The sequence below is a fragment of the Homarus americanus genome, unplaced genomic scaffold, assembly GCF_018991925.1.
Source record: "Homarus americanus isolate GMGI-L3 unplaced genomic scaffold, GMGI_Hamer_2.0 scaffold28, whole genome shotgun sequence".
Classification (NCBI taxonomy): domain Eukaryota; kingdom Metazoa; phylum Arthropoda; class Malacostraca; order Decapoda; family Nephropidae; genus Homarus; species Homarus americanus.
Genome location: NW_024742238.1, coordinates 8,607,158 through 8,633,762, shown reverse-complemented (window position 1 = coordinate 8,633,762; position 26,605 = coordinate 8,607,158). Strand labels below are relative to the sequence as shown.

The 26,605-nt window shown below is 37.3% G+C and overlaps 1 protein-coding gene across 1 annotated transcript in view; it reads left to right on the top strand.

The window, feature by feature from the left end:
- The window catches only part of LOC121876653 (long-chain fatty acid transport protein 4-like), an 86,831-nt gene that overhangs the window by 9,929 nt on the left and 50,297 nt on the right, over positions 1-26,605 (top strand). Inside the window, 7 exon segments of the mRNA XM_042381964.1 lie at positions 2,424-2,636; positions 5,685-5,783; positions 5,785-5,833; positions 8,658-8,783; positions 9,660-9,771; positions 12,889-12,975; positions 18,839-18,986. Coding sequence (XP_042237898.1) covers positions 2,482-2,636; positions 5,685-5,783; positions 5,785-5,833; positions 8,658-8,783; positions 9,660-9,771; positions 12,889-12,975; positions 18,839-18,986 — 776 coding nt within the window. The 5' untranslated portion in view covers positions 2,424-2,481.

Here is a 26,605-nt window from a genome sequence, read left to right as displayed (position 1 = left end):
AAAACAAATATCTTCAGTTAATAAAAAAAATAATCTTCACGACACTGTCAATCAAAGTACTCCCACCTTGCCTCCCCCCCTTCCAACCGCGCGTCAGTCCCAACCTCCCCCACCCCCCACCAATCCTCCCTTCCAGGGTTTTAACATTTAGTATTAAATAATACCTCAGATTAAAGTTAGATAATATAATTGACATTGCTGGATTCTTGTAAGACTAGGAATATTTTGAATATAAATGTCATATATTTTCGCAAAAAGATAACATAGTTAATTTGAGAAAAATTTTTGTCCTAAAATTTGTGTCTAATGCAAAATATATGATGTTTATATTCAAAATGATCATCAAATTATAAGAATTCCAGCAATGTAAATTATATTAAGACCAGGTAATTTGTATGAATTTTATGAGCAAAACAACATTCAGTTAATAAAAAAAATAATTCTTCATGGGTAACAGATGGTCGGTCGGTCCCTCCTCCCCCATCGGTCGGTCCTCCCTCCCCCACCTCTCGCACCCCCCACCAACCGTCCCAAGGAGATGTGTGATAACCACTAAATTTTAATAAATAATACCTCAAACTAAAGTTAGGATAATATAATTGACATTGCTGATTCTTGTAAGACTAGGAATATTTTGAATATAAATGTCATATATTTTGCACAAAAGATAACATGTTACACTGGAGAAAATTTTTATCTAAAATTTGTATGTCTAATGCAAAATATATGATGTTTATATTCAAAATGATCACCAAATTATAAGAATTCCAGCAATGTAAATTATATTCTGGCCGGTAATTTGTATGAATTTTATGAGCTAAAACAGGCAGTCAGGCAGGGTGGCGGTGGGGGCAAATCTAAAAATAGCCTGAGAGCCGACACTCACCGCTGATATGTGGAAAAACTATGTTAAGTGAAAAGTTCAGTTTCATAGGCAATCAGATATGATAAAACGCTGTTAAGTGAAAAAACCTTAGGCGGGTATTGTATATATATATATATATATATATATATATATATATATATATATATATATATATATATATATATATATATATATATATATATATATATATATATATATATATATATATATATATATATATATATATATATATTATATATTACCACATCACATGTTTTATTGTTTTATGGGATGTAAGAGAACAGCAACAACAAGGACTCCAAAATATTACAGGGCAATCTAAACAAACTTTTCTCATGGTCTGAAAAATGGCAGATGAAATTTAATGTGGAATACGTAAAGTACTTGGCCAAGTTGATGTAAATAGAGAAATCTGACTCTGAGAAAGATTTAGGGGGTAATAATAAGAACCTTCAACCAAGACAACAACTCATATATGTTCGAAACAAGGCTAACAAGGTAGAGTACTTGGGATCGGACAAAGGAGTGTTAATCACAAGATTAACGAGGTTATCCTGAAGCTAAAGAGGAAACAGTATCTTGCTTATGCGAGACCTCACTTGGATTATGCGGTTCAGTTCTGGTCACCAGACTACAGAATGGATATCGAATCCCGAGAAAGCATACAGAGGAGGATGACAAGGCTAATCCTGGGCATTAGGAACCTTGAATACAGAGACAGATTAATGCATACGAATTTACATTCCTCAGACGTACAGTGGGGGGCGATATGATTGAGGTGTATAAGCGGATGTCAGGGTTAAACAAAAGTGATACAACAAAGGCAGTTATGTTGGGTTTTATGGGTATACAGTGTTTATATAATTATAGTACAGTTATTGCGAGTCACTTAGTATTTAATCTCACAAATACCACTCGGGTGGTAGAGTGCTGCCACCACCTCTTAATCACAGACTATCTTAGTGGTTATGAGTAAATAATTAATTTCAAGATTCACTGTGTTACAAATCACTTGGTATTCTCTCTCACATGTGGTCTAATTTTACAGATATCACATGATTGTACAAATATAAATTTAAACTATTTACAGCTATAACAAAGATAAAACTAACATTTATATCAAAGGAGATAGCTAGTGATGGTGAGAGGTTTCACTGTGAAATGCACTTGCACTTACCTACTAGGTCATTCCACTTAGAAATTCTAATGGCAGTTTTGCCAGAGTCCACAAGTATCACAACTACAGTACAGTAATATTGGTGTGGATTCAGGTGTAGTGTGACACAACCTCTCTGTATGCTGTCTGCTTACACCCTAGACAGGAAAGCCATCTCAGAGCTACTCTGTGGAATAAGCCACAATCTTTGTGGAGGACAACCAAATGTCAAAATAAAATACATTGAATGTGATTTTTCACATAGTATATATGATTATTACCTATATTGAATTTAATTGATTTTGTATTTCTTATGATTCATGTAATACCTGCCTTTGTATTGCATATGTTCTTATTTAATACATAAAATATTTGGTGCAGTTCTGTTTGAAAATATTCAGTTAGTGAGAGGTGAAATCAAAGCGCTAGGGTTTAGAGAATGGTGATGCGTGATCCAATAATCAGTGAAGAACTATCTGCTGACGAGTATGTGGAGGACAAGCCACCACCACCACCCAATGGGTGTAAGGAAACCTGTTGGCAGTTTCTGAGGTTATGGATGACCCGCCTTGGCACACTTCCAAGAGACGTGAGGTTGGTAGACTATTGCAACTACTGTACTTGCCTATTACCTTTGCTGTTGTAATATAAAGTGTACAGTAAGAGTTTCATTCAAGGAGAATGGGGGCTTTTGGACAGGTACATGGCCAAAGGATATTAGGATTTTTTCCTCTACAGTAGTATATGTCCCCTGGCAACACAATTCATTCCACAGAGTTGTTCGTTAACCGAAAATTTTGTTAACCGAATCCATTGTTTCAATGGGATATTGGGTAATTGGTTGTAGCTCACAGAAAAGTACATACAAAGAAAAAAACCAATGCAGTAAAGTACACTTACTTTGAGGTGTGTAATGTAGAAGGTTCCTGGTTGATGATGATGATGGGAATTAGAAGTGGGGATAGAGAAATCACCTTTCAGAGCACCATGCTTGATACATTAATTTCACCAATAAAATTTAAAGTTCACTAGGTGTAATTCAAGATTACAGTGACCCCTCCGCAACGAACTCAACTGCCTCCAGAAGGTCGTTCGTTAACCGAAACCATTGTTTCAATGGGTTTTTGGGTAATTGGTTCCAGCTCACCGAAAATTTCCTAAATTCAACAAAAATGGTAGAAAAGTTCACTTACTTTGAGGTGTGTATGTAGAAGGCTCCTGGATGATGATGATGATGATGGGATTTAGAATGGGGTGGAGGAGAAGGAAGAAGAGAAGTCACCTCATGGTGCCATTTCACCCATAAAATTTTAGCTCTCTTTGGTGTAATTCAAGATTATTTTCTTTAAATCAACACTGCACTGCATTATATATTGTCAATATGTAAAATATATTTCAAATGACCAATTGTTTGGAAACACAAAAGCGCTTAGTTGAAGAGAGTCTCAAGCATTCCAGTGAAAACAGAGAGACTAACTCCTGTTTGCTGTGTTAAGAGGCTGGATGTCGAGCATTAAACTAGTCACTTTACCTTCAATTATGTTCAATAATTGTTAAAATGACTAAAATTGAATATTAAACTTTTAAAATTATTGAATAGTATAAACTTTGATATTTACTAAAATAGTAAGAATTTAAGCCCAAACCGATTAATGTATTGGCGGACTGATACTAAAGCTGGTTGCCCGGTCAGTGCAAGCGAAAACATGTTGAGGTCGGTTCGTAAGAACTTTGTTAACCGAATTTTTTTTCGTTAACCGAATTGAAGATCCTTATGGAAGGCAGTTCGTTAATCGAAATTACGTTAACCGAGGTGTTCGTTAAACGAGGGGTCACTGTATTTTATTTAAATCAACACTGCACTGTGCTATATATTATCAATATGTTAACTAAATTTCAGATTGACCAATAATTTTAATGTAAAAATGCAAAAATATTCAAAACACCAACAAAATTGATGTTCACTCCACTGTAAACAAAGCCAAACTTGACGCCTGGTAGGTGAGTCAAGCGGCTGATGGGCGCACAAAAAACTAGTTCCCTGTACTGCATATATTATTAATATGTTAATTAAATTTTAAAATGACTAATAATTTTAATATAAAAAATGCTAAAATATTAAAGAGCAAAACTTTCTTGATGTTTACACCACTGGAAACTAATGTAAACATAGAACAGATTAATGAATTGGCAGACTAGCCCATCAGCTGATCAGCTGATGCTCACAACAAAATGTGTTTGTCGTAAGGATTTCGTTAATCGAAGTTTTGTTCGTTAACCGAATTGAAGATCCTTATGGGAGGTAATTCGTTAACCAAAATTTCGTTAATTCAACCGTTCGTTAACCGAGGGACCACTGTACTGTATTTTTTATATTTTCCTTGTCTAAATACTGTGTCCTAAATTTGCTCTATCATAAATTTGTCTGTCATGACCATTGGTAACCCCCATAAGAATATTCTAGGTCCACCTTTGTATACAGATGTATTTATTTTCAGTAAATGCAGAATGATCAAGGACATTTACCTGTAGGTATATCAATTGTAACTTACAAGTACTGTACAGATATTTTTAAAATAAAATATTTTTTTTTCAAGCTCCTCATATAATACCTACTGGTACACATGATCAAAAAAGTATCTGTACACATTGGGTCCAACGATTTCCTAAATGATAAATATACCTACCGGTATGCCACAATGTAGCCACCAACATGAACCAGACATTGTTCACTTAGATTAATGTTTTCTCCTGAATGTGCATGCAATAACAATACTGTACTTACTGTACTATGAATAAACAGAAATGTCGCGAGCTTAACTTTGTACTGTTTGGCAAATTTGCAATACCTATCATCTGTGGTGTCTGATTATTTTGTGCAAAATGTGTACAGATACTTTTTAGATCATGTAGTGGATAAGACTGTTGGTGATCCCAGTACCTAGTGCCCTCACCTATCAGCCTGCATGTTTACCTCCTTTTAGTCACACTTCATCACTCACCACTTTCATTCCTTATACTTATCATATAGTACAGTATAGGATTCCCTGCATTTACATGTATTTTCATGTCTTTTTATATCTTTCTTATTTATTGTGTACATGGTAGAGCTACCTTTAATATACTGTAGATAATTTTGTGAGGCCAAGACAGCTATGTGTTCCTCCCCACATTCATCTCGTTGAAAACAAATGTAATTATAATACAGTACAGTCATGGTATAATGTACTAATATATATATATATATATATATATATATATATATATATATATATATATATATATATATATATATATATATATATATATATATATATATATATATATATATATATATATATATATATATATATATATATATATATATATCCCATATTCTAATTGACCTCAGTCTTCCTGTTTATGATACAGTACAGTAATCAAATTTCCTCCTTTAACTCAGTTATTATAAAGTGCAGCCAACACAAAATTTGTGATGGAGAGACAGAGTAACAACTAAATGTCCCTTCCAGTGAGGAAAATTATAATTAACAACAAGTATTCATATAATGACGTTTTCTAATTAATTTTTAGTTTTAGATGAAGATATATTTTTTTAATTACCTGTACTGTGTACTGTAATCTTCAATTTTCTTTTCCTAGAGCTTTGTTCCGGTATCTCAAGTTATTGAGGAAAATTCGTCATGCCCAGAAAAACAATCTTTCTGTGCCCAAAATTTTCCAAGAAGTTGTGCAAAAAATGGAACAAGGTTGCATTTTACTTTGAAAATGAGACTTGGACCTTTAATCAGGTGAGACTGATGCCACATACTGTAGAGTACTGTATATGTTTTAGGCTATTACTGTACTGTACTACCAACCTAGGTCTAGCTCTTTATTTATATTGGCTAGAGAGTTGGATATAGAGTGGAAAGCCTTTGTTCAAAATAAACATTTACCCAGTATGACTATAAACAAGTACAAACCAGACTTACTCAACCTAATCTAACCTAACTTAATGAACTAAGGTTAGGTTTGGTTTGTATTCTGTGATGCACACCGTAGCTCACTTAGCATTGGTAGTATGCCCAAATCTAGTTCAAATTTGCGAACAGACCCCTTGAAGGATTCTCTCAAGTTATGAAATAGATTAGAGAGGAGCACAATAATGTATTACACATACAACAAAAAATATCAATGCAGCTGGGTCCAATGGATTTCAGAATGAGCAATATGGTTGCTGTTGTGTCAGAAGGGTTATGCCTCATTGTGAAGTGAATTTCTAAATAATGTCTTTATAATATTTGTAGTTCTTCTACATGTTACCTTTGGAATAAAATAATTAATTTGTAATAAAACTTATCAAAACCAAGACATCACAGATTTCTTTGCTTTATGTGTACAGGTATTTAGAAACGTGTAACAAAAGAGATATGTTGACATACAGTACATAGAGGAATATAGCATGTGAAAGGAGACGAGTTGCCACATAGGAATAGAACAATTGAAAGGAAACATGGCTACAATGAAATTGTTAACATATATTACAGTTATATTTGTTTAACAGTAATGCTGACTCATAGACTCTTGTTATATTGATAAAGAAAATAAATTTAATGTTTAAATTGGCAAGTGTCATTTTTTACAATGTAGCATGCATGTGATCATAAACAAAATAGTGTACACGAACATTGTCTTTATACTGTGCTTGATGTTACAGATATTATACAGTGCAATATACAGTACTGGTATGGGTATATGAATCATGTTTTGGAAAATAAGATGAACTCAATTGCAAAAGGTGCCAACTCCTGAGTTTGATAAGAGACAAACCTCTCTGTGTCCATCTTTTTGAAAGGTTTACTTTTGCTGATTAATTTTTTCAAATTATTTACACAAATAGAACACCATACGAGTCGATACTAAACTGTAAACTCCTGTCATGAACTTGGTACTGTATTCACAATGAAGAATTCAGAAGCATTGCAAAAGACCATTATCACTCTTCACAGTGAGGGCCTAAGCTTTCAGAAAATTACACAACAGACTGGTGTCTCAACGCCCACCATATCACTATGAGTAAGGCATTATCAAGATAATGGTGCCACCAGGAGCCATCAGGAGACAGCTTGACAGCTGAGATAGTGATCTCAGAGACTCAGTTTATGTTATCAACATAAGGGGTTCCTACATGCAATACTAGTTATACAAAATCTGTCTCCAAATATTTTCCTCCTTACCATAAAAAAAATTCTTATCTATCTAAAACAAATGATTAAGGATTTATATGATGAACCTCAGCTATCCAGAGAGAGTCGAGTAACTGCAACTGCCTAGCTTATACTACAGACAGGCAAGGGGTGACCTAATTGAGGTGTATAAATACATGTATCTCAAAGGGCACTACTCAGTCGAGTGTCCTTACTTGGAGCCGGCAGATATCCACCACACAAGTGGTCACAGCTTAAGGTTGAAGAAGCTGTAAGTCCAGAAAACTGTGAGAGCAAACTTTTTCGGAGTGAGAATTGTGAACTCTTGGAACAACCTGCCAGAGAATGTTGTGACGGCACCGAGTGTGAGCTGTTTCAAGACCAGACTTGACCAACACTGGAGGAAGTTCAGGTACATTCAGGAGCCATTGCATGCCCAGTATTTGCCAACAGTGCGTAACAGAGACGTGACCGACCGCCCAAGTGGCTAACAGGCCAATCATTGGCAAAGAGGATAAAAGTAAAAGTAAAAAAATCGCATATTTTAGTTATATTGTAATGTAAAATGTTGTACTCAATGCATAGAACAAAGTGTTAAATGCACATGGCAACTTTATATACTCTTGTCTACTCAGTGAAATGATCCATTCATATCGTTTCTCTATGTTTTCTTTCATGTCACTCTAACCACCAATAAACAACATCTGCCAATTACCATAGTTCCATAATTAATCAATATAATAACAATGCTTCTTGTTTTATAACACGAGTGACGGTCAAAATGAGATTCTAGTACTGTACTGTAATTATGCTTACCATATACTGTACTGTACACAAATACTCCATAATACAGTACATTACAGTACAGAGAAAAGTGAGGCACTGGCATATCTGCTTTTTCCCATATAAGGCATATTGAGGGCAACCAACATAACAAACGATCAAAGACCTAAACATTTTGTCTGTTGTGTCATATTGTATGATAATGTGAATGTAAATATACTTACTGTGCTGTGTGTACTGGCCTGTTATCCCCATTGCAGTAAATACCTTGTTCCCTCAACCATCTTCCAAAATAAAACTTTCTGTAACTATACTTCACATCATACCATTTTCCAATTTTAGGTTGTCAAAAGTTTGATATTACTGTAGCATATACAGTATAGCACAGTATAGTATAATATTGGTATACAGTATATTTGAGTTTGTAATTTCATTTGATGTAATTTACCAACTGAGGGCTAAATAATGCTTGTAAATTCCTCTTTTAGAATCTTGTTTGTCTTTATTTGAATGTGGAAATCTAGTACAGTAATCTCTGTACCTGTCATTAAAGAATGAAGGAGCTGCTGCTGGCACTTCACATGAAGTCCTGATACTATGTTGAAGCTATGATTTAAAGATGCCTCTGTTTTTTTGTTTTCAGGTAGATGAGTTGAGTAACCGAGTGGGCAACTATTTTGCGGAAAAGGGTGTGAAGCATGGTGACGCCATAGCACTGTTCATGGAAAATCGTGTGGAATATGTATGCATATGGCTGGGTCTGACCAAGGTAGTACTTTTTAATTTGTGGCTATTAAGTTTTATTGAATGTAGTTAATAATGTATTTCATTTGATAATTTGCTTAAATTTCTCTTTTTTTGTATTGGTGCTACACCTTAAACAAAACACTAGTGATGCATTTCATGTAATCAAATTTGTTTGATTGCCACCATAGAATTAAAGCTTTTATAATATATGTTATCAAAATATTATACACATACATGCATGTAGACCAATTTTTTTTGCAATTACAGTACTGTACTTTATTAATCTTTTTACAAATATCCAACAGCTTAGCCCTCATTAAATTGTGTATTGTTAAGTTTATAGAAGCATTTCAGGTCTTTTTCCATTAGTAATAATTCCACAACAGCACTTTTGTATTGCTTTCATAAAAATACTGCTGTACATTTTCAATAAATTTAAACCTTGAAACTGATAACATACTAATATCACACAATTTTGCTGCCAAACTTTTCCAGAGACTTATAACAACATCAGGATTTACTTATATATATTGTCATCAGCCAATTGACTTATTTAACTAAACATCTGGGCTGGTTTGAATTGTTCCTGGAATAGAATGTTGATATATCTGATGATATGAGAATCACTATTACATACTGTATAACTGCAATTGATTACACATCGCTGTTTGATCCTCAAAGTCACTGTAATATACACCATCTGTTTAATGATTTACAAAATGCAAGCTGCAGACTCCATGATCTCCAGCAACTTCAACTCCTCTTTGGGATTTTGACTTAATTTTTAATGAATTTCTTGTTAGATATGAATTTAGCAAATGTACAAAGAGGAGTTAAAACGGAAAATTAAAAAGGACTATAAGAATTGATGTAACCTGATACTCTTTGGTTTCTATAGCTTGGAGCTGTGCCAGCATTGATCAACTACAACCTGCGACTTGATTCTTTGAAGCACTGTATTAGAGTGGCTTCTTGTAAAGCTATTATTTGTGGGGCAGAACTTCAGGCAGGTAAGCTCTCTGATACATCTTTTTATTAATGAATATTTTAATTATTTGAAAATTATTTTTCGGTGAATCAGTGCTTTATTGTGTAGTCATGTGTGGAGTGCAGTGGTTGAGTGGATAAATCCTTTACCTCCTGTTCTATAGGTCGGTGGTTCTATCCCTAGGCACTTCTAGTTTACCCAGCTGTAAATGGATACCCGAGTTTCCAACTTGGGTAAGTGAATGTGGTAGAGTACAGTCCTGGCCATGCTGCCTCCTTGTGTACCGATGGTTTAATATACAGTGTGCTGTATCCACACTCACCAACAGGCAATCAGGCATATACCAGTAAAGTCAATGTCCTTTGCCTGGATGAAAAAGCTTAGTTGCAGACAATTTGAGTCTTTCCAGATATATCAGCAACCCAATGTTAGGTAAAGGAAGCACTGAAAAGTACATGAAAGAGAAACTTACTTGTATCTCTGTGAATTTGTAAAAAAATGTCAAGGCTGTAGAGTCAATAAGATTCTTGGAATAACACACAATAATATACTCATACCCTTTAGTGGATGCAGGTAAAGCATCTTTATACAGTAATAGTTAAGATCAACATAACCCATTCAGTAAGCATGGTTTACATATTGGAAATACTGTACAGAAAACTTACCAGCAAAAATACCAGTTAAACATGGCACATCACAAGTGAATATAAACTAGTACATTTCATTGCCTCATTGCAAGAGTACATTTTGATTAATTTGGTGGTAAATGACATATTAGTATCTTACAGTAATTGGTCATTAAGATGAATGATTTGAGGTAGAATATCAGTAGCATATTATTCCCTTTCCACACTAAGCTGGCCTGCCCCGCCCCTCGTCCATAGTTACAAATAACTGATTGGTTCCTCTGAGAGTCTTAACCCCTGGACTGCGCTTGTACAAGCACATTCTTATGTCGGCCTTTTATGATTTACCCTTAAGCCACTGGTTAGGTGCTGCTGGCAGTACACAACACCCCCCCCTTCCCAGTAAATCAAGAAAAATTTTTTTTTTCCAATAATAATAATAAAAAATAAAAAAAAGTGGCGGGAATAACCGGACATTCTGGAACGCCACCCGGGGCCTAAAGGTTAATATTTACAATTTTCTAACATCCTCTCAGAATTGCTAATGCCTTGAAATCATTTGCATTTTGGTAGTTCAGATAATTATTTAACATTATCTTAGATACTAACAAGTCTGCTTACCACTTGTGAACACATTTAGTTTGAAATTTCTATGAACCAATCCGCTATTAGTATAGAAAAGGAGCGTGGCTTACAGGCCAGATTAGTGTGGAAATATTATAGCACCTTGATTCAGTTTTCAACTTATTTCCTCCATCAGTTCATACAATGTGTGAGGAGTCTTTTATATTTAGTACATTGGAAATTTTTCCCCAAATGTGACATTGCATAACTTAGCACAAGTAATGGAAAATAGGAAATAAAATGAAGACACTAGTCAAGTACTGTACAGTACATGAAGAAAGTCTTCTCAACATTTATTTGAATGGTTTTCATTATTAAACTACTTTAATAGGTAAACATTTTCCTCTGTTTTTCTTCATACAGTACAATATTCCTGAAGTGCTTAAGCCATTTGATATTTTGATAACATTGCTGTATTTTTTTATGGCATTTTTGTCATATGTAGATTGCCAGATGATTAAATCTTTCATTAAGAATGAGTTTTTGTCAGTGATTTGAAGTATATACAATATAATATTTTATCAACTAGTAATGGACCAATGGAAACAAAGTAATAAAACATACTGTCTGTCATGGGTTGCGTTAGGCTTACCCACGCAACCAACTCCAAAGTTTGTTTTACTAGAGATAAGACACCCGGCGAGGCATAACTGGGACATGTATTTTCCATTAGTGTATGTTAGCCAGCTTTAGGGGGGGGTGGGCAGTGAAACAGTGTTGTACTGTTCATCGCTTCACACCCAAAAACCTCATTTTAAGTAGTATCCCCTGAGCCATGGGTTAGTTAAGAAGTCGTCTTGACTCTCTCCCTCCTGAAAGGGAGCGGGGCACCACACCACACAGAGTCCTCCACCGCCACTCCGCCCTGTGGACCGTCGTCGACACGAGATTAAGTGTGTTAACCTAGGTTGTTATCCTCGTGGAAATATCACATGTGGATGCCTGGTTGCAACAAGAGCAATCCAGGCTGTCCTATCAAACCTACAGTAAATGGTAAATTAATTCATGCTTACAGAGTTCTCCTGCATGACACCCGTCTACAGTGACCGTGATCGACACGAGACTAAGTGTGTTAACCTAGGTTTGTTATCCCCGTGGAAATATCACGTGTGGAAGCCTGGTTGCAACAAAAGCAATCCAGGCTGGTCTATTGCACCTAAGTGGTTAATTCAAGTCACGCTTACCAGTTCTCCTTGCTGTGACAACCGTCTACGGTGACTGTCAGTGACGCGAGACTATATGTGGTAACCCAAGAGTACTTTTTGTTGTTATGGCCATGGAAAGAAGTTCTTGTGCGGAAGCCTGGTTGCAACAAAAGCAATCCAGGCTGACAATAAATGTATCACTTGAAGAATTAAGGCTCTGTGAAATCATACCCATAGTAGAGTAATCACATGTGTCCCCAAGTTGAAAATTCTCTTTTAGAAGATTAATTTTATTACAGCGTGAACGTGAGTGATTCATATATCCATGCAAATTTGTAAATCATTGTGTGGAAGCTTGACAAATAAATGTAAGTGCAATTATCTGCCCGTATCTGTGATCCTATCTTATTATTACTAAAGGTAATGACTGATTGGTTATGACAAAGTATAACCAATAATTTAGATGGATGTTGGAAATTAATGGAATTCATTAAATCATCATTTATCAAGTATAAATCATGGAATGTCGAGTGAACTACGTAGATACGCCATAATCTCCTGTAAGTAACCAGTGTGAAGGTATCGAACTCTACGGTAAGAAATAAGAAATACGACATATTATTATCTTTATATAATATAATCCACTCCCACTACCACCGATCTACCTAAAACTATGACACTGTCTTTATAATCCTGATTAAGATAAGTGAGAACTGTTTTTTGCCTAAAATGTATTATTTTCAGCCATTGGTGATATAAGAGACTCAGAGGGTATTGCCAGCCTTCCCTTGCATGTATCTGGTGCTGGTGAAGCAGAACTCACTGTTAAAGGTATGTAGATGTACTGTCACTGCATTGAAAGTTGAGAATATCTGGAAGTTTGTAGATTTTTGGGGGTCTCCATTCTTGCTTTTTCTATACTTGTCTTGCACAATTTTAAATTATTCCTTTCCTTCTTTAGAGTTGTGCAATTCTTGATCCATCCAACACAAATGAAGGTTTTTGTTTGTAATGTTAGTACTGTATAGTAAAGGAAAGTATATTGCCACAATAAAATCATGTCCTTAATACCTATCTGTTGGAGTAAATGAAAAGTTTGATGTCTTCCTAAGAGTTAAGATGATGTGCTTACTGTGCTAGTTTAGGTATTTTATTGTATTACTGTATAAAGCAGAACAGTCAAAGGTTGCATGGCAAGGCTAGAAATAATACTCATACATGGTGACCAGATGTCATAAGGGGGCCATATACAGTGTTTTACTGTATATAGCGGAGTATAAGTTATGCTTTGAAACTCAGAGTCAATTCAATTTCATTTTCAATTGTTTATTCCTTGATAGAGGAAGCGGGATCCTAGTGCTGTCACTAGGGACCCTTGTACAATAACGCCAGAAACATCTGGCAAGTGTCACAAGTATATACAGTATAAATATTATAAAGGGGCTTACTAAAGCCTAAGCAAGGAAGGATATTCCTTTAACACATTATCAATATTATTTACACAATATCTGTCCAGTATGGAGAGGATCATCGTGTCAACGTCGGGGTCGTGGAGTGGTGGTCCAGCAGGCGTCACGGAAGCGTTGTGTGTGGGGACATCTTAGGAGGTAGTGGATAAGGGTGCTGCTGTCGGGTCTTCTGCATAATGCACAAGAGCGTTGCTCAGGGGATGTGGGGATACCAATCTCGCAAGCAAAGTCATACCCAATGATGATACAGGCAGCAATCACGTCCCTTTTCCGCGACCCTTTCCCATAGACATACGAGAGGTCAGGAAGTTTATGGAGGAAATTGTACCAGGTGGGCGGGGAGTCCAGGGGGATGGCTGCTTCCCGAGCTTCTCTCTGTTTACGGTGAATTTGGGTCCTAAACTGTAAATGTGTTCGAGGAACAACGTAGTCAGGTGTGGCCTTGTTGCAGCGTAACCAGAGGATGAGGTCCTTATTTTCCCCTGATCCAAATGCGATCCCGTCAAGAGCAGACCTGGAATCGCAGCAGACAAGCAAGGGGCAGAAACCATCTGCTTCTTCCTCAGCGAGAAGGGCAGCAAGGAGAGCTATAAGTTCAGCCTGAGTGGAGGATGCCCCGTCAGAAACTCTGAGAGAAAGTTTGATAGGCTCAGGGGCATCAGGACGGGAAACTCAGAGTCTTAGGCAAAAAAGGGGGTGTAATGAAACACAAGGAAATTTTTGAGGGCTTTGAAATCCACCTGGCAAGACTGTTGGTAGCATCTTCTGTTATTGCTGTAGCATTGTCCTGTTGTTGAGTGGATTCATAACTAATGGTATTTTTCATCTCGTTTATCTTTAAATGAAATATTGTTTTAACACTGTATGTACAGTAATGAAGCAATTTGATAGTATGACCATAATAAGTAACTAATAGTAACTTGTGTTTGCACTATTTTTGGGTAGTATACAAAAAAGAAATAACAAAAATAATAAAATGACTAAATGAAAAAAAATGCTTCTTTGTACCACAAGGTTTAGTTCTCAATTGGTGCCTGAGTATCTGTAAAAAAATACCTTACTGTATATATGAAAAATTTGGGATTTTTTTTTACAAAAAGTCAGGGGTCAAGGGGTCAACCTATACATGAGATTAACTTGCAGTACTGTATTCATGAGTACCGTACTGTGTATAGTATAGTACTGTATAATTTTATTTTGTATAAAAGCAATATTCCTATTCCTTATGAAAAACTAATGGCTCTTGCCACAACTAATCAAGGTCTTTGAGAAAGTTTAAAGAGAACCACTTATTATCTGCGATACAGGTACAGGGTATTACTGTACATAATCTTTTGGTATTTGTGTGTGCAGTGCTCGTTAACCAAAGTTAAGAATCTTATGGAAGGTAACTCGTTAATCAAAGTTAAGAATGTTATAGAAGGTAACTCTTTAACCGAAATCTCGTTAACCGGGGCGCTCCTTAACCGAGGGACCACTACTGCGATACAGGTGATTTAAGGGATTTTCAAAGGTAATTTTGACTATATGCGTCTTTGGAACATAACCCTCGTGTAAGATGCGACATGACTATATACATTAATCAGATGTATAAATGTAACAAGTAGTCATATTGAGCCACCATGTATCACTCAAAGGTAACAAATAATGTTGTTAGGAATGTACAATATCTCCATTTCAAATACAATACAGGGGGCCCCCCCAAGTTCACAGATTTTTATTTTGTGGTCCTCTATTATTCGCGGATGACACCATGGATGTACCCAAGAATATCTGTGGGTAGTTTTAAAGTTGCCGACATTTTTGCGGCTGGGACAGGGAGCCATTCGTTCTAGAGACAGTAATTTCCTTTACCTGTACAGTATTGTAAATGTGTGTGTGTGTGTGTAGACACACACACACAACACAAACATAAATAATACTGTAATTCGAAAATCCTCGCACAAATACTGCAATCAAAAACAAATTTATTGAAAATGTGATAGTCTACCCTCAAGTCTGTGCTTTATTACTTTATTAATAAAGCATGGACTTGAGGGTAGACTCACATTTTTAATAAATTTGTTTCTGATTATTTGTGGGAGAATTTTCCAAATATTATTTATTTGTATGTGTTTTGTGTGTGTCTACACACACACACACACACATTTATATACAATACAGGTGAAAGAAATAATTGTCGTAAGGGCAAACACATAAAGGGAATATAAATTTCTTTGTACACAAGTAAAAATACCCCCACACTGGTCCGCAAATGTTATTCGCGGATTTGGCGATTCGCGTCCATTTTGAGAACCTAACCCCGCGAATTTTTGGGGTCCCCTGTATGTCATAATGACCCCATTGTAATCTGATGTGCTGAGATTTCAAGGGTTATTACTGTACATGTTGGACTGTATACAGTTAACCTTCACTTTACGCGGTCCCGCATTCCGCATTTCCACGTTTACGCGGTGCCTTGCCAGAACCTCACGTGCTCACATTACGCGGTACGTGAACCCCATTACGCGGAGTGTGTCCGGCGCCACGCTATTTTTAGATTCGCCCCACCCGCCACCCGCCCGCCTGCTTGCCTGTGCTCCTCGCCTCTCCCTCCTCCTCCCTCCGCTTGGGCAAGCGGCGCGGTAAGGTTGCACAGTGTGTGTCTTTGTTGCGTTATCACTGACGTCATATGACGTATCGGACTGTGATTGGCCATGCATCCCTACCCCCCTCTGCTGCTAGCTGTAATTGGCTTAAAGTATTATGACGTGTCCACCCGTGGGAGGAAGGGAGAAAAGACGATGCTTGACCTAGCCGCGGCAGTTTCATCCCTCAAGGCCACACCGTGTAAACGCGCATCCATTGTTCCGGAAAATGGCTTCCGCCGGACCACCACCCCCAGAGAGAAACCTTTCCTTACCTGGACCCAGCGGCACTAAGCCAAAGAAGACACGACGTTCCTTAAGCTACGAGGTGAAGTATACCATCATCCAAGAGTTGGAGAAAGGAACAAGGCAGGTTGATTTGGCGCGCCAGCATGGTGTGAATGAATCTACGATTCGAACAATAAAGAAGGATGCAGCCAAGATAAAGGAGCACATGAAGATCACAAAGTCTACAGGTGCTTCTATGATCAAGTATTTTCACAACCAGGTGCTTCTCAAGACAGAAAAATTACTTGTGAGGTACTTGGTGCGTCAGGCGCGACGGAACATGGCGGTCGACACGCGCTCTGTTAAGGACTACGCACGTGAACTGTACATCGCAGTGGCACGAAAGATGGGAATTACAGAGCCCAAACCCTTTAATGCTTCCTCTGGGTGGTTACAGAGGTTTAAGATCCGGAACAAGATCACCAATATAAACATTGGTGGTGAAGAAGCGAGTGCTGACCGTGCTGCGGCTAGGGAATTTCCTCCGTTTTTACGTGAGATTATGGAGGAAGGACAGTACAGTGATGACCAGGTGTTTAACATGGACGAATCTGGTCTTTTCTGGAAAAAGCTACCTTCCAAGTCCTTCGTTGTAAAGAATGCCAGCAGGATTCGGGGCCGGAAGATGCAGAAGGAACGCATCACCGTCCTGTTTACCACCAATGCCTCCGGTACCTGTAAGCTCAAGTTATCGGTGGTCCACACAGCACGCGAGCCGCATGCCTACAAAACCATGGACATGACCAAGCTAAATGTCCACTGGCTGACCGTACGTAAGGCGTGGATGTTCTCTACACTGTCCCTCTCCTGGTTTGATGACTGTTTTGTTCCCGATGTAAAGAAATTCTGTGAGCGACAGAATGTGCCATTCAATATTTTGTTGCTGCTGGACAACGCACCAGGACACTCGCCCCTACTGTTAGATCGTCACCCCAACGTAAAAATGGTCTTCCTTCCTCCCAACACTACGTCTATATTACAGCTCATGGACCATGAGTTAATCTGTAATGTAAAAGCTGCATTCTCAACAAAAAAATTCCAGCTCCTGAACGACTACACCAACACCAGGGAAGAGTTGCGTAACCTGAGTGACACCACCACCGATAGCAAGAGCGACGAAGATGAGGATCAACAGTTGGAACAGCAAAAAATACTCTTCAAACAATTCTGGAGAGTATTTAACATCAAGAAAGCTGTGGACTTCTTGGTGGAGTCATGGGATCAGCTGTCTATTGCTACAATTCGTCACGCATGGAGACATGTGTTGCATGGAATACCAGGTGAGAGGAGGAGTCAATCTGTGACTGGTGAGGTTCAGAATGTTGCAGTAGCAGTGGACCTTGCCAGAGAAGCTGCGCAGACTGTTACAGTTCCAGACTTCTCCGAGACCACCAACGACGACATCCTGGAGGTGATCAGAGATCCTGAAGTGACTGCCGACGAGATGTTGGAAGAAGATCACGTCAGTGAAGAGGAGGAAAAAGGTGCGTCATTCTCCGAAGAACACAGTTTAACTCATTGGGATATTAAGGGTGCCATGGAGTGTGCAGAGAAAATGAAGTCCTTCCTTTCCCGCGACAATGACGATGACTGCTATGAAGTCTTCCATACCCGGCTGGTGCAGGCTATGGAGCCGTACATCACGGTGTATCACGACAACATAAACACCAGCCGTCAAAAAAGCATAACCGAGTTCTTCGCCCGCAACCCACCACAGTCAGCCCAAGCCAGTGATAGTGACAGTGAAGATGACTTTGAGGGATTTGTCAGGGAAGCCCTGACAACTGTAAGTGACAGTGATGGTGATTCGCCTAGTATTGGTGATTCACCTGAGGGCCAGTAATCTGCCCTCTGCCTCGGAACCAGCCTCCATCCCCGTATGCCGACCCATCTCTTCTACTACCGTAAGTGTTCCACCTAACTTTTAGTTTTTCTAACCTAACCTTTATTTTTCCTATGTTAACCTTTATTTTTCCTAACCTAACCTCTTCTATATTACTTGTTTTTTCATACCATCATGAAGTTAAGATAAAATTTTTACTACAACATAGTTGTGTGTCGTCAAAAAGTGGAGTTTGGGGATCGGCCCGGACTCCATTTCAATTAATCCCATATGTTATGTTATTCACTTTACGCGGGACCCTCCGGGTTACATTAACCGCGTAAAGTGAGGGTTAACTGTATACCCATAATTACATTAATTCTAATGGGGAAAATTCTTCTTTCTAAAATGTTTCATTATAAGTCACTTTTCTGTGGAATGCATCCCTGATAGAAATTGATGACCCCTGTTTCTGTATATATTTTCAGATGCTGTGAACATGGAAGATGGAATTCGTTCTTCAGCATCAACTGTTCCTCCCCAGATTGAAACTGTAAAATTTAGTGATAAGATGGTGTATATCTACACCTCAGGCACGACTGGCATGCCTAAAGCTGCTGTTATTAAGCACTCAAGGTAAGTAAGCAGAGAACAGTCTACCAAGTAAGCATATTTTTTGTCTAGTGAGGAAGGATTATAATAGAGGGATGGTGTGTATGTTACTAAAGTTTATGGAATTTGTTTACGAAAGCCACCCTTTCCCTTCTGCATATGCTGAGAGGTATTGATATTTGTCATTTAACATAGGTTTTAGATAAAGTTAAACATATTATTTTTTGTAAACCTTATTTCAGTAAAGGAGGGAGGTTGAAGAAAGGCAGTAACTCCTGTGGGATAGATATTCATGATTTAGGTTATTGAAATGTATGTCACCTGCAAATGATAAAAATTTATTTCTTATTCATTCTATTGAAGTAGTTTCAAACTTAATATGGTGCAATACTGGTAAATTATAGGTGGTGTTAAATTCAATGTTAAGTAAAAAGTGAAAGGACAGTTAGCGGCTCATCTTGATTTCAAAGTAAAATTCTCATAAGGCAATTGAGTTGTCTCTTTCTGGGGTTAGATGTGTTTAAGATAGGGATGTGTTATGTGTTCCTTAAATGGCTTTATTTGTGTAAGAACTTCAATCATGTCTTGGGAAAAGTTATGGTTAGAACTATCGGTGCAGGATTTTACCTCAGATGTGCCTTTTGTAATTACAGTAGTATTTGGAGATGACTTTAGCTCATGGGGTAGAGAATTCACATTGTAAGCATATAATCTCAGGTTTGATTCCTACTTGGAGTGGTGGACTGTATTCCTTCCATGTACACTTGGTCATAAAAAGAGTTTTATACACTTTTGTTCGCACTTGACAACCTGTCAGGGAGATGAAGCAAACCTCTAGCTACTGAATGCTAAAAATCAGGGGATCAGCATCTGCCTGTTCACCAATGATTGTGCCCTCAGGAGAAGCCCTATAAATAAGGAGAAAGGCATTGTAACCGTATACCGTATATACAGTACTTGAGTACAGTAAACCCCTGCTTTACGCAGTTTCACTTTACGCGTTTCCACGTTTACGCGGTACCCTGCCAAAACCGGAATGCTCGCTTTCTGCGGTGTGTGTACAATTTTACGGGGAGAGCGGCGCGAGCAGGGTGCGCACAAGGTCGCCCAGTCATCAAAACATTACCGAGTTCTTCACCCACCACAGCCGGCCCAAGTCAGTGATAGTGATAATGATGGTGAGGATATGGACTTATATGGACTTTGAGGGGTTTGACAAAGAGGCCCTGCAAGCCTCTGTGGTGGATAGTGATACAATTGATACAAGTGATACAGGTGAGGGCCAATAATCTGCCCTCTGCCGCAGAACCAACCCCCCATCCCCGTGTGCCCAGCCATCTTTTCTACTTATGTAAGTGTAAAAAAACCTAATATTATTGATATTTCTCTTAATTATTAATTGTGTGTGCATACCATCATAAAATTAAGAAGTTATTTTTACTACAACGTAGGTATTGTGTCTGAAAAAGTTGAGTTTGGGGGTCGGCCTGGTCTCTATTTCAATTAATCCCATATGTTATGTTGTTCACTTTACGCGTTTCTCACTTTACGCGGGCCGCCGTGGGTTCAATTGACCGCGTAAAGTGAGGGTTCACTGTATAGTGCATATTTTTAATTATCAAAATTTTATGCAAAAAGTAGGGGGTTGAACTACAGTAAAAACCCTGAGTACTGTACTGGACTAATTAAGCCACAGCGATGTCGTTAATCAGACAGAATCCGTTATTTACGTCCATACCAGCAGGGAAGCACAACTGTTCAAAACAATAGCCAGCATATTACACTAACACAGATTGTCTTATTTAAGTTTATGATATACTTTCAGTAAATTTTTGGTTGTTTTTATATTTAAATTGTTAATAGATGTAAGTAGTGTTCTAGATTATAGAACCTTTCAGAACTGCAAAGAAGACTTTTTAAGGTTCTCAAGTCCCAATGTACGTATGTATGTCAATATATGACCTTGTGTAGTGAGATAAAGTGGATGATGTGAATGTGTACAGTATACCTCTGGCAATGAAGTGGATATGATCACAAAATCCACTTTGTTCTCGGGAACTTCATTGTCATAGGTAAATTTAATACTGAGTAAAAGGGAATACTGTAGCTTTCAATCCTTCGCTATTCTGTATTTTACATATACCCTGTACCAAAAAATAGCAAAAATTGCTATAATAAGCTATGAAAACAATACTATACATAGCACATCATAAAATACAATAGTAAATATTATATGTACAAAAAATTGCTCGTTTCACCCTTGAACCATCTTATGGGTGATGCTGAAAGTGAACGAGTTCAGCCAGTCAGGCGCCACCTCACTTAGAAGCATGGCTGCTGCGCCATGTATCGCGTGGCACATCCATATACTGTATATAAGTTCACCTCCCACACAGAATACTGTTCACACTCATGTTCTTCAATTTTCGTTTTCCTTTTTATTGTTTTATATTATATTTCTTTTATCTTCAAGTCACATTAGGGTACTGACATGATTTTCTCACAACTTTTACAGTTTCATTACATGATTCTGTGGCAACATGCATAGCCATCTCAAGGTCACAGCTGCCTGGAGACATGTGTTATGTAGTGAAGATTATGCTGGTGTGTATTGGGACCCATTTTCACTTTCAGTGGAGATGAAGTGAATCAAACTTACGATATGCTTTCAGTATACTGTATTCAGTTCATAAATTTCTGCATTTTCTCGGGAACAGAGTGTTTATTGTCGACCATAGCTAGTATTGTAATTCAAGTTTCTCCTTCATGGTAAAGCACTTTCTGCTCTTTGGGGCCTTAACCAAACATACTTACTTGGGCATTGTTCTCACAATGGGTGTTATTTATATGTCATAAGAGAACAGGCATGTCTGCACCGAATAATAGTCACACGTTGACCGAGTACAGCGCAGCTGTGTTAATTTGATGTGGGTGGGACCACATGGTACATGCTGTATCATTCCACAACAATAACAATGACTCACAAGATATTCAAGATATTTTTTTTAATTTAACCCAAAAAAAAAATCCAAGGTTCGTGTCATTATTCAAGTGGTTCAGTACTCAGGGTTTTTACTGTATATACGAGTATTATTTTTGAGGGGTTAGAATTCATACATTTTCATGGGTCATTTAGGGTTAATAATTGTTACCCAGAACCTGCTCATGGTAGGCTCCTTTATCCTGGGCTTGCCTACTGTATTCATAGATTCTTTCAACATATTCCTACATGAGGAGCAGAACTTAATTCAGTATATATGCTGCTTTAAATCTACAAAATGTGATAGTACAAATGAAGATTTACAGAAAATTTTCCTTTCATTTTCATATGTTAATATTGCTGGTGGCATTGTTGCCAACTTAGACTCATCACTGTAGCCACATCCTCCTTATCCCTCTCCCTACCAGGCTGAGCTGTGAACTATGTTATGGTTATTTTTCAACTTATTATTTCAGATAGATAAATGTAACTTTCCCTGCATTCATAAACCATACCTACCTTGCTTATGTTACGTATTTAACAATTGTGCTACTTCAAACAACATTTGTATACTCTGTGCCCTTCTCCTGCTCCCCCACTGAGCCAGCTAACTGGTGAGTAAAGAAATGTTTATTCCCTTTGTGTTTGACCTTACGATAATTATTTCTTTTACTTTCTTTTTTGTGCACAATACAGTATTACCCCGCTTTACGCGGTTTCACTTTCCGCGATTTCTCATTTACGCGGTGCCTCGCCAGAACCGAACTTTCACTTTCCGCGGTGCATCTACTCATATACGCGGGAAGCGGCGCGGGCAGGATGCGCACAAGGTCGCCCAGTCATCAAAACATTACCGAGTTCTTCACCCACCACCCACCACAACCGGCCCAAGTCAGTGATAGTGATAATTATAGTGAGGATATGGACTTATATGGACTTTGAGGGCTTTGACAAAGAGGCCTTGCAAGCCTCTGTGGTGGATAGTGATACAATTGATACAAGTGATACAGGTGAGGGCCAATAATCTGCCCTCTGCCTCGGAACCAACCCCCCATCCCTGTGTGCCCAGCCATCTTTTCTATTAATGTAAGTGTTAAAAAACTAATATTATTGATATTTCTCTTAATTATTAATTGTGTGTGCATACCATCATAAAGTTAAGATAATATTTTTACTACAACATAGTTTGTGTCGTCAAAAAGTGGAGTTTGGGGGTCGGGCCAGTCTCTATTGGAATTAATCCCATATGTTCTGTTGTTCACTTTACGCGGTTTTCACTTTACGCGGAACCCTGTGGGTTCAATTGACCGCGTAAATCGGGGTACTACTGTATGTATAAAAAAAGTCACACATATCTACCCGAAAATACAAGTTGAAAAATAACCATAACATAGCTCACAGTTTGGCCTGGTAGCCCGGTGGTTGCGGTGAATGGTCTAATTTGGCTACAATGCCGCCAATGATGTTAACAGATGCAAATTGTGAAAAAAATTTATCGGTAAATCTTAATTTTTATTGGGTATTTGTAGATTTAAAGATAAATGTAGCAGGGATGTGATGCTTGTGTGTTCAGAAATGGTCACTGCCTAACTCTGAAGAATTGGGTGCCTGCCATACAGACATTAATCATCTCGGGTTATCATCATTAGTACAAAAGTTATAAATACAGCTTTTACAATATATTTGCAATATTTTTATTATTTATTTTATTTTTTTTTATGAATTAAAAGTAATAATGGTGTGTTTAAGTAAGCAATAATGTATTCTGGAGTTGGGCTAGGTAGAATTTAAACTACTGAAGACAGCAACTGGGGATTCGTTAGCCTACAGGCTACCTCAACTTCACATATAAGATGTAGGTTGATTTTTAGAGCAATTTTTCAGACAAAAAAGTGTCTTATATGCCATAAAATATGGTACATGGGTCACTTGCACCGGAGCACTTAACAGTGATTTATTTGCATATATATATATATATATATATATATATATATATATATATATATATATATATATATATATATATATATATATATATATATATATATATATATATATATATATATATATATATATATATATATATATATATATATATATATATACAGTGAGTTCTGCTATAACGCGTGTTTTGATAACGCGAATTTGATCGAACGCGATTTATGAATTCGGAACAATATTTGTATAACGCGAACTCGTTTGCTCTAACGCGATTCCACTCGAACGGTTGTTGTGACTTCAGTTCACGTTCGACATCACATGTTCAACTGAGTTATGTGTTTTGTTTGTGAACAATTGCAGAAATAATGTATGTAATATTTATGTATACAGTATACCTATATATTATAAGTAAATTGTAAAATTTTACATAAAAGAGAAAATCAAATTACATAGCGTTTTACACCCGCGCTCTCTTTACATCATACACAGTGTTTACAGTTTTCGTTCGACATCACATATTCAATTGATTTATGTGTTTTGTTTGTGAAGAATTGCAGAAATAATTTATGTAATATTTATGTATACAGTAAACCACTCACAAGGTCCTACAGTACCACTAATTATTTTATACTGAAACTTACGTTTGGGAAGCTGGATTAAAATGAAGATTACCGGTATATTAAAATAATAAAAATGTATTATAAACCAGTCTAACATACCGTAATAAACACAGCTGCTATTATCATCCACCCCCCCCACCCCCATTTGCCAGTGACAAGAAAGGGAAAGTGACCTTGACTGTGACTACCTGTGGCTATTTTTAGCCGTCCTTGTGTTCGGAGGTGGTCAGTAATGCATATCTGTATATTTACTGATCAATATATTTATCTCCTATAAATAATTCATTTAAAATTTATTTTTTTGCAAAGAATATTCAGTAAATGACTGCATTAATTCTTGAAACTACCTACAGTGGTAAATTTAGGATATAAATAATGAACAGAAGTCACGTCATGGATTCGGAGTTTGGTCCTTAACGATCACCATAAATGTAGCCTCCCTTTGTCGCGAAACACGTATATAAATTAAAGAAAATACTTGCAGTATATTTAATATATTACAGTATATTATATATAAATAAATAAACAAATAAATTCAAATTCCCTTATCATCCTGTGTCATATACAGAAATACTTGAGTCCCTGAGCGAGTACACAAAAAGAAAACGGACATCCTGGAGTGGATAGAGAACGGACATCTCTACTGGGGGACTCAAACGTTTCTCATGTTTTGTGGGCGCTCTAGCATAATATGAATAATATGTAAATTACAATTTACTTATACAGGTATATATATATATGTAAATTGTAAAAATTTAAATAAAAGAAAAACTAAATACGTAGCGTTTAAAGTGTACTGTACAGTATGTACAGTGCTGTGGCTTGGCGCGGGGTTATGCAGTGTTTACAGTTCACGTTTGACATCACATGTTCAATTGATTTATGTGTTTTGTTTGTGAACAATTGCAGAAATAATTTATGTAATATTTATGTATACAGTATACCTGTACAGTATATGTAAAATGTAAAATTTTAACTAAGAGAGAAAAACAAAATACGTAGCGTTTTAGACCTGCGCTCTCTTTACTCCACACGTTCACTTTGCTAGACGTGAGAAATTTTTAAGCGTCCTCAGTGCTTTCTGATTTACTGTTTCCCCAATTTTGTGACTATGGAAAAGAAGAATATCTCCGGGAAGCATTCTGGTGATCGCATTTCTGGTGGTGATCGTAAAAGAAAGGCTATAACACTTGAAGGCAAGCTTGATGTTGTCAAGCGTTTTGAAAATAAGGAAAGAACATGTGATATTGTGCGTGCAACGGGAATAAAGGAGTCTACTTTGCGTACCATTAGAGCCAATGCAGAAAAGATTAAAGCAAGCTGTGTTGCTGGAAAAACCAAGGGAGCTAGCAAAAGTGTAAGATCACGGCCAAAGGAACTTGAGGAGATGGAATGGCTTCTAAGTGTTTGGATAGAAGATCAAACGAAAAAGCGATCTGGGACCAGCTTCCTCACCATTAAAGAGAAAGCCTTGTCAATATATGAGGACCTAAAGAAAAAAGCTGAAAATCCTGATGATGTGGTTGCCTTTAGTGCTAGTGGATGGTTTTCTGGTTTTAAGACCCGCTATGCTTTTCATAATGTAAAGTTATGTGGTGAAGCCGCAAGTGCCGACAAAGCAAGTGCCCGGGCATTTCCTCCCACTGTAAAGAAATTGATTCAGGAAGAAGGCTACACCTTAGACCAAATTTTTAATTTGGATGAAACAGGTTTATACTGGAAGCGCATGCCAACAAGAACTTACATTTCCAAGAATGAAGCACATGCTCCAGGCTTTAAGGCTGCGAAGGACCGTGTGACAGTGTTGTTGGGTGCAAATGCTAGTGGAGACTTAAAGCTTAAGCCTGTGTTGGTGTATCACTCTGTCAACCCGCGAGCTTTAAAGGGTTACATAAAGTCTACTCTAGGTATTCACTTTAGGTCAAGCAAAAAAGGTTGGATGACGGGACAAATTTTTTCTGACCTTCTTGTGGATGTTTTTGAAAATGTGTTTAAAAAATATTGCAAGAAGAAGAATATAGATTTTAAGATTCTCCTCATTTTAGATAATGCGCCAAGCCACCCTCCCACTGTTGCTGAGCTTTCTGACAATATCAAAGTGC